Consider the following 16451-nt stretch of genomic DNA (forward strand, 5'->3'; position numbering starts at 1 on the left):
TATGCTACCTATCCTTTAAGAGAGGAGGATGAGGCAAATAAAGCAATTATTATCTAGATCTGAAGATGGTAGACTTTGCTTCTATCCAGCCTAAGATTTATAACCTAACTCACTACGGTAAGACAGTCCGTTCCTCATCAGTTGACTGTCACTTTGCTCCATCATGTGCCTCTGCCTTTCAACAACATTATATTTCATTATGATTCTTCCAGTTGTAGTAGTGATGGGGCAAAAAAACATTATATCAATACTGTAAAAAATAATATATATATATATATATATATATATATAAATATAATTTGTTTTACTTGGTAGCGTTAGCTAGCGCTAGTCGGCTGTACCTGCACTAAAACTATTTTTCATCCTATAGCTTTTTCTCCATCTTCTTAAAAAATGAGCCAACATGTTTTCAGGACATTAATTTCCATGACCAAAACACATTTTCTCATGCTCTCTCGTCTCTCTGCAGCAGACATATAGTTAACAATATGTTTGCAACATCAAATCACTATAAAACCGCAATACATATAGAATCATGAGAATTGCAATACATATTGGCATCTAAGTATCATGATAATATCGTGTCGTGAGGTCCCTGGCAATTCCCAGCCCTAAATAGTAGCATGCGATTTCACGCTATTAGCCCAATGGTGGTTTTAGCAGATGTTTCTTATATTTTATATACATTCTGGTTGGCCAATAGGGGGCCATACCATTGTGTATCACAATGTTTTATGAGTACATAATCACGATAGGATAAAGGTTGACATCGTCCAACCCTATTGTCCAACAGTGCTATATATCACAAAGCAATTAAATGTCTATCAAGTATACTCAAGGCAATCAAGATGCCAACTAAATCCACCACAAGCTCTTTTCAAGCTACAAGTACGGCGCCAACTAAAAAAATCATAAAGACAGCAAAGCTTGCCTTGCAACGCCTCAAGAAGCGGTTTTGACTCACAAAACGCATTAGACCCAGGAAATGTTTTTAGGACAACAAATCAAGGCCCTAAGAAGTAGGGACACAGTCAGCACTGTGTTAGGCCATACACTGTGCTCCAATACAGAGTCAGAGGCACTCTCTCCTTATCACCCTGAATCGGGCTAACTTACTTTTCTCCCTGAAGATGTTGGGGTTCCTAGACAGCACTGTCTGCAGCAGCACAGGCACGTCTCCCTCCGGGTCATCACTGCCCAGGTTGTCCTTCAGCTCTCTGCAATGGGAGGGGGGGGGGAATCAACTAATGCAACTGTGGCACATAATAAGAGAGAACTGTTCACACTCTCTCTTATCAGCTGTTGTGACCACTAGCGTTGAAAGGTGTGGGGTGGTGAGGTACTCACATGTGCTCTGTGGAAACCTGGTTGAGGCTGTGAGCCAGCTGGGACACCAGGTTCTCATCCCGGCAGGCCAGCAGACAGTTGACCTCCTCCGCGATCCTCCCATTGTACAGCAGACTCTTAGTGGTGGTGGCGGGGAGAGGGGATGGCAGGGGCAGCTGGTTTAACACTGCAAAGAGGAAGAGCAGACCGGTTAAGTGTAATTCAGAGGCCAGAGCCTTGATAGTCCGGCAGCCCATTGTGACAAAGCTCAGAGACCACCGTCCGCGTACAGCCCCCTCCGCGCACCCCCCTAAAATTCCCAACCAATGCGGCTCCGCGTACGCGGCTCCTATTGATTTGAATGTGGCGACGGTTGGAGCAATTGCTTGAGCTGTGCTGAGAATTCGAAAAGTATGAAAGCCAATGGTCCAATATTCTAGAAAACTATTGTGCAGACGCATAGATGTTTTGGACTCTGATAAGCGCTTTAGCCTGATGGGTGGCTGGGTGACTAATAAAACACCTACAGGGTTAAATCGCTGAGATGGGAAAAATAGTGGATGGATGGATCAACATCCAAGCTGCTCCCCGATATTGGCTTGAGTGACAATAAGGAAGCCTATACTGAAAAGCCTCCTTCCAAATAAAATTTCAAACACATACATTGTATAACTTAAATGCAAAGTATTAAGTTAGGGGTAAATTCAATACTACCCATCAATGCATAAAACCATCCATAGTTTTAAGCATGAACAATAATAGAGGAAATCCTGCTTCCATCTGCTAAAGACCTTACACCTGGAGAGAAATGCACCTTTTGGCAGGACAATAACCTACAAGAAGGGGTTGCGTTAACGCAGAATTATGCGTTTTTCCACGCAGAAAGAAATATATAAAAAACGCATAAGAAATATCTTGCTGTGTTTTGTAAACGTAGATCTAAAATGCTTCTTATTGTAATTTCTGCTCGACATCATACTAATTTTGTGCTTCAGTTGCACTTCTCCACACGGATGAGAATTCACGAATGGGCATTTTATTGATTTCTGAACTAACGCGACCCCTGTAAAAGTGAAATGCACATCTAGGGATTGCTTAGCAGGTGGATAGGAAATGTTGAATAATAATTCCAAAGAAAATATTTTCTCACACACTGTACTTGCAAAGTCACTTGTTTATTTTGTGCCAACGTTTCAGCCTCATGGCTCTTCGTCAGAGGTCATATTTGTATTCAAGCTACCTAAGCTATTGGATAACTAAGCTTGTTTATATTTGTGAATTGTCAAGCTCAGGATACCTGCCACAAACATTTTAAAAAACGCGCGGCACACGTGCACATGCACAGAACATTTGCCTGAAAATTGTAACCAAGACAAATTGCCAACACTTGGCCACTGTGTAATTTATTGCATTGAAAGTCCAGGCACTAAGGCAACAAAATGTGCACAGGTGGATACTTTCTACCAGCACTATACATCACATTACCCATGCAACTCTAAAGCAAAGGCTATAGAAAAGTACCATCAATAACAGTGTGTCCTAAATATCAAGACTGCAATATTCATGTAGAGTACATTCATGTTTTATTACAACAGGAAACACAGGAGCAATCAAACCAGCTCAATCTTGCCAATTTAGTAAATTAATAATCTAAATACCAAGAAATTAGCTTTGCGACTGGCAGCACTGACCATAAAGCAAGCCAAATGGTCCCAACTTTTTTTTTGAGGATTGTATACATTTTGAAAACCGCTTTGTATACTATAACTTTGCATACTATACAGGGCGGGACAAGTAAAACAAATTGTCAGACAAGAAGAATATCATTTTAAGTTGTTAGAATGGACAAGTAAAAAAAAAAATCACTAAAAGCAAAGCCGCGTGTGCACGTTGATATTCTGTGATAGAAGTGAGTTATTTTCCCAGTTCTAGCTTATTTTTGGTCAGCAGACAGAGTTCGTATGATCATGAAAATCCCGGAAAAATCATGGTGTGTGAATCTGCGTATGTGCCCGTGCCGAGGAGAGAGAGAGAGAGAGAGACATTGTAGAAACAGGTAGCCTATATAATAATAAGACAGACTAATAACAATAGATAGCCAATTCAAAACATATCATGTAGCCTGACTAGTTATCTTGGTAGGCATATTTAACCATTTAGCTATTATTAGTATCTATTAATGTCATTTTCATGTCAGATGTCCTAAAAAACCTTTCCGCAAATTGATAGACGGGTGCGTTAATTAACCACTGATAAATACGGTTGTAAAACCGCCTCTCAAATGCTCAATATTGGTAGATGAGAAAATTCTGACTGTTGGAAAACTGGGATTCCCCTCTATTCATCATTGGCCATGTCATTCTGACAACGTTAGAAATATTGTTAGAATGGTCAAATTGACTCCCATGCTGTCAATAGATCTCCCCTGAAACCAGACTATTTTAGGTTGTAGATAAACATGCCGTAGTTACCTTTGAAGTAGTGTAAGCCATGCTATACTTAAGCAATAAGGCCCGAGATGTGGTATATGGCCAATATCCCACAGCTAAGAGCTGTTCTTAGGCATGAAGCAACGCGGAGTGTCTGGACACAGCCCTTAGCCGTGGTATATTGGCCAAAAATCACAAACCCCGAGGAGCCTTATTGCTATTATAAACTGGATACCAACGTAATTAGAGCAGTAAAAATAAATATTTTGTCATTCCCGTGGTATACGGTCTGATACCACGGACAATCAGCAGTCAGGGCTCGAACCACCCAGTTTATAAATGTACTTTGCCAATGTATCATCAAAGCTTGCAGCTGGTCTAAATGTCAGTAGACTCAGTTCTGAAAAATAGCCTGGCCCCGCTATCATCTTTTCACTTGCTTTCCAGGTATCCGTAAGAAGAGCCTTTGTTAAAAATGTATTAAATGTAGCTACAGGGCATTCGGAAAGTATTCAGACCCCTTCACCTTTTCCACATTTTGTTACGTTGCAGCCTTATTCTAAAATTTATTAAATTATTTTTTCCCCTCAATCTACACATAATACCCCATAATGACAAAGCGAAACAGGTCAATTTCTTTCTCTCAAATTTATTAAAAATAAAAAACAGAAATACCTTATTTACAAAAGTATTCAGTCCTTTTGCTATGAGACTCAAAATAGAGCTCAGGTACATCCTGCTTCCATTGATCATCCTTGAGATGTTTCTACAACTTGATTGGAGTCCACCTGTGGTAAATTCAATTGATTGGACATGATTTGGAAAGGCACACACCGGTCTCACAGTTGACAGTGCATGTCAGAGCAAAGACCAAGCCATGAGGTCGAAGGAATTGTCCGTAGAGCTCCGAGACAGGATTGTGTCAAGGCACAGATCTGGGGAAGGGTACCAAAACATTTCTGCAGCATTGAAGGTCCCCAAGAACACAGTGGCCTCAATCATTCTTAAATGTAAGAAGTTTGGAACCACCAAGACTCTTCCTAGAGCTGGCCACCCGGCCAAACTGAGCAATCGGAGGAGAAGGGCCTTGGAAAGGGAGGTGACCAAGAACCCGATGGTCACTCTGACAGAGCTCTAGAGTTCCTCTGTGGAGATGGGAGAACCTTCCAGAAGGACAACCATCTCTGCAGCACTCCACCAATCAGGCCTTTATGGTAGAGTGACCAGACGGAAGCCACTCCTCAGTAAAAGGCACATGACACCCCGCTTGGAGTTTGCCAAAAGGCACCTAAAGGACTCAGCGACCATGAGAAACAAGATTATCTGGTCTGATGAAACCAAGATTGAACTCTTTGGCCTGAATGCCAAGTGTCACCTCTGGAGGACACCTGGCACCATCCCTACGGTGAAGCATGGTGGTGGCAGCATCATGCTGTGGGGATGTTTTTCAGCGGCAGGGACTGGGAGACTGACTAGTCAGGGTCGAGGGAAAGATTAACAGAGCAAAGTACAGAGAGATCCTTGCTGAAAACCTGCTGCAGAGTGCTCAGGACCTCAGACTGGGGCGAAGGTTAACCTTCCAACAGGACAACGACCCTAAGTACACAGCCAAGACAACGCAGGAGTGGCTTCGGGACAAGTCTCTGAATGTCCTTGAGTGGCCCAGCCAGAGCCCGGACTTGAACCCGATCGAACATCTCTGGAGAGACCTTAAAATAGCTGTGCAGTGACGCTCCCCATCCAATCTGACAGACCTTGAGAGGATCTGCAGAGAATAAATGGGAGAAACTCCCCAAATACAGGTGTGCCAAGCTTGTAGCGTCATACCCAAGAAGACTCAAAGCTGTAATCGCTGCAAAAGGTGCTTCAACAAAGTAAATTTTTCAAACATTTCTAAAGACCTGTTTTTGCTTTGTCATTATGGGGTATTGTGCGTAGATTGATGAGGGGAAAAAACAATTGAATACATTTTAGAATAAGGCTGTAACGTATTTTTTTTTTGGAAAAGTCAGGGGGTCTGAATACTTTCCGAATGCACTGTATATCAGTGAATGTGTGAGTGGCAGTGTAATACTTACAGTCAGTAAGGCTAGCGATCCCAGCAAGAGTAGTGATGGGAACATGAGGCATATCCCCATTCATGCTGAAGATGGGGGTGTGGGGGTCGTGTCGATGCACAGGTTGCTCAATGTCGTCGCCCTCCGACTGTTCCTCACATCTCCCAACCGCTGTAGAATAGAGAGGACTTCATTAGAACAGCCACTGGCAGTGAGAGCTGGCCTATTCAGAATATCACACGACACTCCTCAATTTGCAACACTGTGCTCAAGAGGTGCAAGAGCATGTTAAAGGGATAGTTAGCATTGGCTCACTAAACTACCTCTTAACTTCCTTCATACTGGACACAGAGACATAAAAATGGTATCCACAAGTTTATATGACTCTGGGGAAGTAGATCAAGGACTTCATTGCCAAAATCCAGAACTATCCCTTTAAACCAAAGTATTGTTGAAAACAGAATTAAGGGGCTTTCATATCAAAAACCAAAGTGATGTTGGGGAAGAATCATCAGTAATCAGAGATGAACTAATGGGTTTACATTAATTAGGTACTATAATTCAGCCAGGGCTGAGGGGATTGCACAGAGTAGAGTGGTGCAACAGCACTAGGGTAGCAACATCTGCAGAGGGTTAAACTGGTAATTACAAGGTTATTAAGCTCATGAGCTTTATTTGAATATAGCCTAGCAATTACTGACAACTTTCACACAGGCAGCACCTTGAGGTTTTTGCATGATAAACATGACCTTGCATATTCCATTATGAAGCAGGAGCAATAGAATCATTAATTCATGAAATCTCATACTGAGTAAAAAAGGCTACTTGTTGTACACATGGGGAAAGTGGTCGATGGATGGCAGAGCAAACACACTACTAGTACAGCACTTTTGCAGACATGCATGTGCATATTACTGGTGGTGCTTGCCCTGAAAAGTTCCAGGGGTGTCATCAAAGCATCCCATACGAAATACAGTCAGCTCTTTTCCTACTAATAATGCAATGGCTTTGGGACAGTTCCGAATTAATGCGCTAAACTTAACTGAAGCATGCAGATGTATGTTTTTTATCAGGACTGAACTGCAGTCCATTTAAAGAGTATGCACTTATCTTCGTGCATTTGGACTGAACACCTCATTATCATTCCCTACTATTTTCCTTGGAGCCACTGTCAGAGGAGAAGACAACCAGAGGAGTAATTCTCCCACTATAGCATGATCAACACGAGACTGACAGTAGAGACAAGGTTCGGCAACACATAGCAATAGGTACAGCTCCGTTATCAGTGGTTACTGGGGTAGTACCTTGATAATCCTAGAATGAGGTGTGTGCCCATGCGTGTTTAAATGAAAACTGCCACCCCTTTCTGGATGCAAATGCTTATGGTCACTCTGGGGCTGTGCTGGTTGGGTAAGAGGGTGGGCGAGCAAGCAGCACAAAGGATTATCTGATGGAAAGAAAGAATGCAATTCCTCTTTTAATGTGTTTCTTTCTGGTAAATAACCATCATTCAAGCAGTAACATTCAGGCATTGCCATTGTACTTTGATAGCTACTTTCATACAAATACATTTGCCATGAATATAGCAAACCTGCAGCTTGTATGTGTAGGCTAAAATGTGTTGGTCAATGACAATCCAACACGGTAAACTAATTCAGTCATATGGGATAGCCACAACATTTTCCACAGATAAATGGGCCATTTAGCTTGCTCATGCAAGCAGAAGCTAATGTACTAGCTAGCTGAATTCAATAACATTGAAAAAGTAGCTACACTGGCCATTTAACTAGCTAAAGGCAAGTCAAGCTAGGCACTGCATCTGTGCATAAAGTGCTAGCTAGTCCTCTTCCCTGTAGATACGTGGCAGCATAACAGACGGGTGATCTTTGCCATAATTTGCAATACGCTACTTAGTAAACATGTTTCATAAATAATTAGGTTGTTAATTTAGCTAACATGTGCACGCAACCTTTATTAGCCAACTACGGGGACCAGTATGAAAACGCATGCACTCACTAACTGTAAGTCGCTCTGGATAAGAGCGTCTGCTAAATGACTAAAATGTAAATGTAATAGTTGAATGGTATTTCTGCTTTATCCCATTGCTGCTCAGCCATCTAGCCAGTTAGCTAGCTAGTTACCACCTAACCTAGTCAGGTAGCTACCTCATTCACCAGCACCAATTTCAAGGGTATTGCGAAATAGTGTCTCAATCCCCCCCAAAAAACTTTGGCATGATCCTGTGAGTCGTAGTGGTATTCCAATTCAACTTTGAGCGAGTTGTAGTGCCTTTTCAGCCCACTAATTGGCCCTCTAAACGAAGCGAATCGAAATGCAGACTTTCTATTGAGTGTTTCCCAAAACTCCCATGAAGCTCTGCGACCCAACCCTGTAGAGTTGCTGGGTTGTTCCATTTCATTTCAGCATGCCATGACACCCACCATCTCAGATTGTTCTGAAATAATTTCTGTAGTTAGAAACAGATAAGATAAGCATTCCGGAAGCATTCTTTGGTAAAAATATATATTTTTTAATTGATCTCTGAGAAATTAAGCTAATTGATTGCACCCAAATTGGCCATTTTAATTTATAGGATTCATATAATATTCAATAATTATAGTACCCAACATCCGACATGGACCAAACTTTTTTTTTAACAATGAGCAAGACATGAGGAATCCAAAGAAGTGGTCAAAAGTAATCCACGGGCCACGATGAGTTTATAGTGTCAGTTCTGTTTGACAAGTAGTATGGAGTTGCAGCTCTGAGTATTGTTTCTTCATCCTATGTAATGTATTCTCAGTGAATTTGGTGATGTTTTTTTCCACCTGTTCAGAGAAATTAGTAATTGAAGTTGTTGGGTTTACGTCCCATCCTACATCATGATATTACCAGGTTCTGATCACTAAATGGTGCTATTCCTGCTATTAGGCGATTTTTTTTTTTTAATAATCTCTCCCCCCCCAGCAACCCATGCTTTGGTTTAGTTTATTTGGCCACTGTTTTAAATGTTAACTTTTTTAGCATTTGTGGCACAAATCCAATGCAAGTCAATGGTACCTAGATTAGCATTTTCGCGATTCATATCCAAATCATCTGTAAGTAACATCATTGCGTTCCACAATCCATTTTTTGATACTTTAGGATGATTTGGACACTAAGAGTGAAAATTGTAATATAGACTTGCATTTGATTTGTGACACAAATGCTAAAAAGTTAGCATTTGAAACAGTGGCCAGGTAAACCAAACCAAAGTATGGGTTGCTGTCATACCAGAGGGGTATCCTACGAAACAAGCTAGATCTACTCAGGGTTTTCTAAAGCTAACCAGCCTCACATTCCAGCTCAGGCTTCATCCACACTAGAACGGTGGATATTGCTTGTCCGCCTGCCACTAATCTAGCAGGCTTGTAACTGTGCGTGCATGTCGCACATGGCTAGTCGAACGCCAAACTCTTCATTGAGACGACGGTGCCACATTTTCATTTGTTCTGAAATCAAAACGAAAGAAAAGTTATCTTGCAAATTCAGCAGGCTGTGGTGTGAAATAGTGCTGTCTTCATTTCATTACATATCGTTAATTCCAACTTTGGCGTGCTTTTCAATGCACAACCACAAGCACCTTTTTTCCCACTCTTATTGATAAAATAATTGGATTTTGTCATACAAAAGTGTTACTGTGCGTGAAGTTTAAAATGCATTCTGTCATTACTAAATTTGTAATATGATATATTATAACATGACTATTTTTTTTACACACAAAAAAACATTTGATTAATTAAATATTTGATCAATTGTCTTCCTCAAATGAACAGGACGATGACGCAAGATGGTGGGGGGGGATCTGATTTCATTGGTCCTCAACTCGTGGCTCAGTAATTTCATTCAGGGTAAGTGGCGTAAGCCTGCCCCGGAGCAGGTTAGTTCTGAAGGATTCGTTACCATAGAAATGTTCTTCAAAAAATAATCACCTAATAACAGGAACAGCACCATCTAGGGGTCATAACCTGGTAATATCAGGATGTAGGATGGGACGTAAACCCAACAACTTCAATTACTAATTCTCTGAATGGGGGGGGAACATAAAATTCACTGAGAATACATTACATAGGATGAATACACAATACTCCGAGCCGCAGCTCCATACTACTTATGAAACATAAGAGAACTGACACTATATACTCATTATTGGGGTGGGGTGTGTATGGGTCTGTGGGTGGCTTTTGACCATTTATTTGGATTCCTCATGTCTAACCCATTGTTAGAACATTTTTGGGTCAAGATCAGATGTTAGGTACTATATTTATTAAATATGATAATAATCCTATAAATTAAAATGGCCAATTTACAGTACCAGTCAAAAGTTTGGACACACCTACTCATTCAAGGGTTTTTCTTTATTTTTACTATTTTCTACATTGTAGATTAATAGTGAAGACATCAAAACTATGAAATAACACATATGGAATCATGTAGTAACCAAAAAAGTGTTAAACAAATCAAATTGTATTTTATATTTTAGATTCTTCAAAGTAGCCACCCTTTTACCTTGATGACAACTTTGCACACTCTTGGCATTCTCTCAACTAGCTTCATGAGGTAGTCACCTGGAATGCATTTCAATTAACAGGTGTGCCTTGTTAAAAGTTAATTTGTCTAATGTCTTTCCTTCTTAATGCGTTTGAGCCAATCAGTTGTGTTGTGACAAGGTAGGGGTGGTATACAAAAGATAGCCCTATTTGGTAAAAGACCAAGTCCATATTATGGCAAGAACAGCTCAAATAAGCAAAGAGAAACAACAGTCCATCATTACTTTATGACATGAAGGTCAGTCAATCCGGAAAATGTCAAGAACTTTGAAAGTTTCTTCAAGTGCAGTCGCAAAAACCATCAAGCGCTATGATGAAACTGGCTCTCATGAGGACCGCCACAGGAAAGGAAGACCCAGAGTTACCTCTGCTGCAGAGGATAAGTTCATTAGAGTTACCAGCCTCAGAAATTGGCAATAAACTGCACCTCAGATTGCAGCCCAAATAAATGCTTCACAGAGTTCAAGTAACAGACGCATCTCAACATCAACAGTTCAGTGACTGCGTGAATCAAGCCTTCATGGTCGAATTGCTGCAAAGAAACCACTGCTAAAGGACACCAATAAGAAGAAGAGACTTGCTTGGGCCAAGAAACATGAGCAATGGACATTAGACCGGTGGAAATCTGTCCTTTGGACTTATGAGTCCAAAGTTGAGATTTTTGGTTCCAACCGCCGTGTCTTTGTGAGACTCAGAGTAGGTGAACGGATCATCTCCGCATGTGTGGTTCCTACCGTGAAGCATGGAGGAGGAGGTGTGATTGTGTGGGGGTGCTTTGCTGGTGACACTGTCAGTGATTTACTTAGAATTCAAGGCACACTTAACCAGCATGGCTACCACAGCATTCTGCAGCGATACAACATCCCATCTGGTTTGCGCTTAGTGGGACTATCATTTGTTTTTCAACAGGACAATGACCCAAAACACACCTCCAGGCTGTGTAAGGGGCTATATGACCAAGAAGGAGAGTGATGGAGTGCTGCATCAGATGACCTGGCTTCCACAATCACCCGACCTCAACCCAATTGAGATGGTTTGGGATGAGTTGAACCGCAGAGTGAAGGAAAAGCAGCCAACAAGTGCTCAGCATATGTGGAAACTCCTTCAAGACTGTTGGAAAAGCATTCCAGGCGACTACCCTGATTTGTTTAACACTTTTTTTGGTTACTACATGATTCCATATGTGTTATTTCATAGTTTTAATGTCTTCACTATTATTCTACAATGTAGAAAATAGTAAAAATAAAGACCCTTAGATGAGTAGGAGTGTCCAAACTTTTGACTGGTACTGTAGGTGCAATCAATTAGGTTATTTTCTCAGATTAAATTATATTGCAACAAAATAATGTTGTAGGAATGCAAATCTTATCTGTTTCTAACAACAGAAACGATTTCAGAACAATCAAATGGTGGGTGTCAAAATCCTCTTCCTTGTGCTTTTTGAGGTGGAATGACCCTGCTTCACAGAATAATGGCTGACAAAAATACTAGGATGGAAGCAAATGTAAGTAATTATAACTTCATAACAAATCATGCAAAACATGTACAATTCAGACGAATATGTTAGTTCATGTAGAGACAAATGATTATGCATTTTTGTTTGTCATAAAGTACATTTACGTTTATTGCTATTTAAAAAGCTATCTGACTAACTAACATTAGCCAGCTAGTTATACATTTAGCTTGCTATATGGCTGTTTGACATTTGTATGAATTGTAATTCGTGTTGATTAATGCTTTAGGGACTCCTGAGCAAACCAGGCTGTAATCTTGTGAAACCTAGTGGATGTAAAGAATCTAGCTAAAGCATTTAACTTCACTGCAAATTGAATAAACCATTTTGTAAGCTTGCCTTGCTGTTCATAAAAAATAATTTAAAATTCTGACGTGTCATTGTTCTTTATTGTAGTAGTAACGTTAGAGATTTAAGATATTTGTCATGCAATGCAGCTGAAGTAACGTAGCTAGCTAACTATTTTCTTGCTTACTGTGAGTGGAGGATAAAAAATACCTGTATGTCTATGGATGCGTAGCTATATAGCCGATCTGTGTATAGACCCAAAAACGATTGGTATAAATATTAGTTCAGAACATTGGTTTTAATGTTTAATTGCTTCCCCTGGTTAATTGCAGAAAATGACTGAGTGAAGGAAATGTGACTGTTACATGTCAAACTGCTATTATGGAAAGGAGCGTTAGGTAGCCTAAAGGTTAGAGAGGCGAGCCAGCAATTGAAGGGTTGCCAGTTCAAATCCCGGGTCCAACTGGAGAAATTGGGTGGGATGTGAGCTGGTAACCGAAGTGTAGCTGGTATCAAATCCTAGATGCCATTGTCTGCTGTTGTGCCCTTGAGCAAGGCACTTAACCCCCCACAAGAACAGGCGCCAAGTGTGGCAGCCGCCCGCACCTCTCCAAAAAACCTGTATGTGTGCCTTTCAGAGGGGATGGGTTAAAAGCGAAAGTAACATTTTGGTTGGACCTCGTGTGCAATTGACCAATAAAGTGATCTTAATCTTAAATCATGCTGCTTCAGTACTATTCCACATTGAACTACAGCCAGAGGAGGGGTACATTACTGGCACATTGTTGTTTTGCAGTTCTCATATGTTGCTCATATGGTAAGTACGTATTTGCGGCATGAGAAATATAAGTAAAGCTATTGCTGCCGCCAGTACAGGCATTGTGAAAAAACACAAGGCTTTTCGTCAATGAACTGCATGGTAGGCTATCCTTTGGTGGCTTCTGCTGTTCGTGATGTCCCATGCCATAGGGTTATTTCTCTCTCCCTACCACTAGTTGCTCCATTTGAGGGACACTCCCCCAACAAGGGGCACTCGAAAACGAGAGGGAGGGCTAAGGGGGGGTATTGGGATTGATCCAGTGAGGGCCTTCTAAGCATAATTTGCTAGCCAGGAGGCTAACCATTGTTAGCAACTGAGACTCACTCCTTGAGTAACATTAGCTAGCCCTGTACATAGTTATAGTTAGCTCATGTAGCTATACCTGGATGCCAATAATTTGCTATGATCACCCAGATTGGATGAGAACCGTTTGACGGCAAGCTGGTTTCATGATTACGGACTCTTGATTTTACTCTCTGCTGCTCTGGCTGACAACATTGCCGCACATCGGCCTCTCTCCCTCTCTGGCAACACAATAATGTTAATCAGTCAGATACAGTAGCGAGTAGGTTACTAATTGCACAGCCCAAAACCAATTAGGGTCCAATGTAATTCATCAACTTTCTTATCATCTACTAGGCAATAGTCTAACATAGCCCTGATTTATTACTGCCAAGGTTTTTTTTTTATACAAGAACCCAGTGTTGCACATCACTTTTCCTGAAGATCTTTTAAGATTTCCATGCAAGGTAGCTATATTTATTTGCTTTATCAAGTTAGATTAATATCTACATTGATATGTTGCTAATTTCCCTGTAAACAAATGAATCAACTTTGTTTGAAATAACCGATCCAGTGCAAAGGGAATAGCTATAGGTATATTTAACATGTCATCAACTAGAAAAGACATGTTAAATCTCTGTGGTGTATCTGATTCCATTTGATAAATTGTAACTAGATAACTTGGTGAATAAAGCTGCATCTATAATTGTATAAGTGAAGAGGTAAGTTATGCTGAATGTGTACAATTTGGTAGCCTCTAAACTGTGAAAAGGAAGCTTGCCCAGCTTGTTAGGCAAACGTTTCAACCAGTTTAGTTGCCATCGTTGCAAAAATATACTAGCCACTACCACTAGCTTGTGTGTAACATTAGATAACTAGCTAAAGCCTATTTCTCAGCACATCTGGCTCCACCATAAACGTCAGCAAACATTAAACTAATGAGAAAATCATGTAGTTGCATTTGTTAGTTTTGTCTAAATAGCTAACAACTAGCTAGTTAGGTTACGCACCTAGCTAGCTATAATATTCCAAACCTCGCTAGATAGCTAACAAAAGTTAGCTATCTAGCTAAGGCTAGCTAACGTTAGCTAACTACGGAGACTGCAACCGAAACCATGCTTGCTTTGACTCGCCCACACAGTCATTCCTTTGCGACGGTAAGGCCATCCCTTTTGGTTTGTTATCATGATTGTTCGTGTGGATAAGGATTTTATTTTCACCGTTTCAATGGCCTACGTCGGCCTATTAGCTTGCTAACTGAACCTCGGACTCGCCTGAGGAAGCGTAACCCCGACCCGACGCCTATGAGCGGATACAAGGCAATAAGCAAAAGAAAGGGTGCATTCCATAGCATCTAACCAGTTTCACTGAATATAAACAACACCCGTGTAGCCGATCGGAATTGTTTTTTGATGGTGCTCCTAAATCTATCTTGTACAATCATATTTACCTCTGGATGTGTTGATAAAAAGAAATGGTTGCAAAGTGGTTGGAACCGTGTCTCTAGCTCCCTCTCCGTTCTATCACTCTAACAGCTCCTCCGAGTACCAGTAATAATATAACAACAATAATCCGGGTCGGGAGGGTTCGTTCTTCTTCCTTCTCACTGCAAACATCTATGCTTAAAGGGGGCAAACGTTCCCATAACCGGTCCTTGTACCGGTTTCTCCCCAACCCCAGCAGAAAGTGAGTGCAAATTCCGACTGGTTTCGGAAAACAATCCAATGTGAAAAACAGGAACGCTATTGACGCGGTGATAAAAGGGATCCACTCAGACTATCCCCCTTCTCTCGCAGAACAAAATGCCGACCGGAAGAACTGCTGCAGGAATAACTCCCTCCACCGGCGCCAAACCAACTAGCAGCAGCAACCATAGACAGCAACACAGTTACTTCCGCCGCTTTCTGCATTGCTACCCTTTGGTATGATTTCTACTGTACACATATACCATCCACACAGCTACAGTAAATGTTTTGGAGAGGTCGAGGTCATCCGTGAGTATGCAGCCTGTAAAACAAATGTAAGTAGTTGTAGCTAGTTAATAAAATAAGATAACTAACGTTAGCATAATGATAATTCCAATACGTACATCGTTTCCATATAGTAGTCGTGTATTCTGTTATTTACTGTACATGAACATTTGGAATTTGGACTGGCATGAAAACCTATCAGTGCTTTGAGACAATTAAATAAACAATCATCAACCAGCACTCTCTCACACACACACTTTACAAAACAGTTACTTCATGGAGGTTCTTAGAAATAGAGATATGATGACCACCATGGTAACAAAGAATTCCAGATATTTTGGTGTTATCTCCTGCTGCATGCACCCACAAGCACACACTTTCACACTTGACTTTTGATTGACAGGTAAAGTTAGTTCAAGTCAGACAAACACTGCATTCTGCCTATGATAAAGAATCAACAATACCCGAGTTAATCAAAGATGTAATCAGCATAACATTAATGGAATTAATAGAAAAGGAGTAATATGTATATAAACTCTGGATTTCTGATGCTATGAATTGGCCAATGAGAGGCTTTGAAGCCACCGGTCAGCCATATTTGCACTCCCCTGTAGGAGGAGTCCCCTGTAGCTCAGTTGGTAGAGCATGGCGCTTGCAACGCCAGGGTTGTGGGTTCGTTTCCCACGGGGGGCCAGTATGAAAATGTATGCACTCACTAACTGTAAGTCGCTCTGGATAAGAGCGTCTGCTAAATGACTAAAATGTTTTTAAAAAATGAGTAGTCCTCCATAGGAATGAATAGAATTCTACAGTATTTCGATTAAATGTTTCAAGGACAAAATTACATGTATTTAAGTATTTGTTGTTATTGTAGTGGGGACAGTAACATTAGTAATCTCAAAAAAATTATACTTTAAGGAATTATATGTTAAGGAAAATGTTTTTATATATTTTTTTCCTTTTTTTATGTAGTTATTAATATACTGAACAAAAATATAAACGCAACATGTAAAGTGTTGGTCCCATGTTTCATGAGCTGAAATAAAAGATTCCAGAAATGTTCCATGCGCACAAAAAGTTCAATTTCTCTCAAATTTTGTGCACAAATTTGTTTACATTACTGTTAGTGCGCATTTCTCCTTTGCCAAGGTAATCCATCCACCTGACAGGTATGGCA

At 40.7% G+C, this 16451-nt stretch overlaps 1 protein-coding gene across 1 annotated transcript in view; it reads right to left on the reverse strand.

Annotated features, from left to right (window-relative positions):
* LOC311136713 (nipped-B-like protein B) overlaps positions 1–15073 on the reverse strand; it is a 65889-nt gene extending 50816 nt beyond the window's left edge. Inside the window, exons 1-4 of the mRNA XM_084170961.1 lie at positions 14755–15073; positions 5834–5983; positions 1348–1513; positions 1117–1217 (exon numbers count right to left, since the gene is read on the reverse strand). Coding sequence (XP_084027087.1) covers positions 1117–1217; positions 1348–1513; positions 5834–5897 — 331 coding nt within the window. The 5' untranslated portion in view covers positions 5898–5983; positions 14755–15073. The remainder of the gene's footprint in view (positions 1–1116; positions 1218–1347; positions 1514–5833; positions 5984–14754) is intronic.
* Between the last annotated feature and the right edge of the window lie 1378 nt (positions 15074–16451).

This window comes from Coregonus lavaretus (assembly GCF_964263955.1).
Source record: "Coregonus lavaretus genome assembly, chromosome: 10".
Classification (NCBI taxonomy): Eukaryota; Metazoa; Chordata; class Actinopteri; order Salmoniformes; family Salmonidae; genus Coregonus; species Coregonus lavaretus.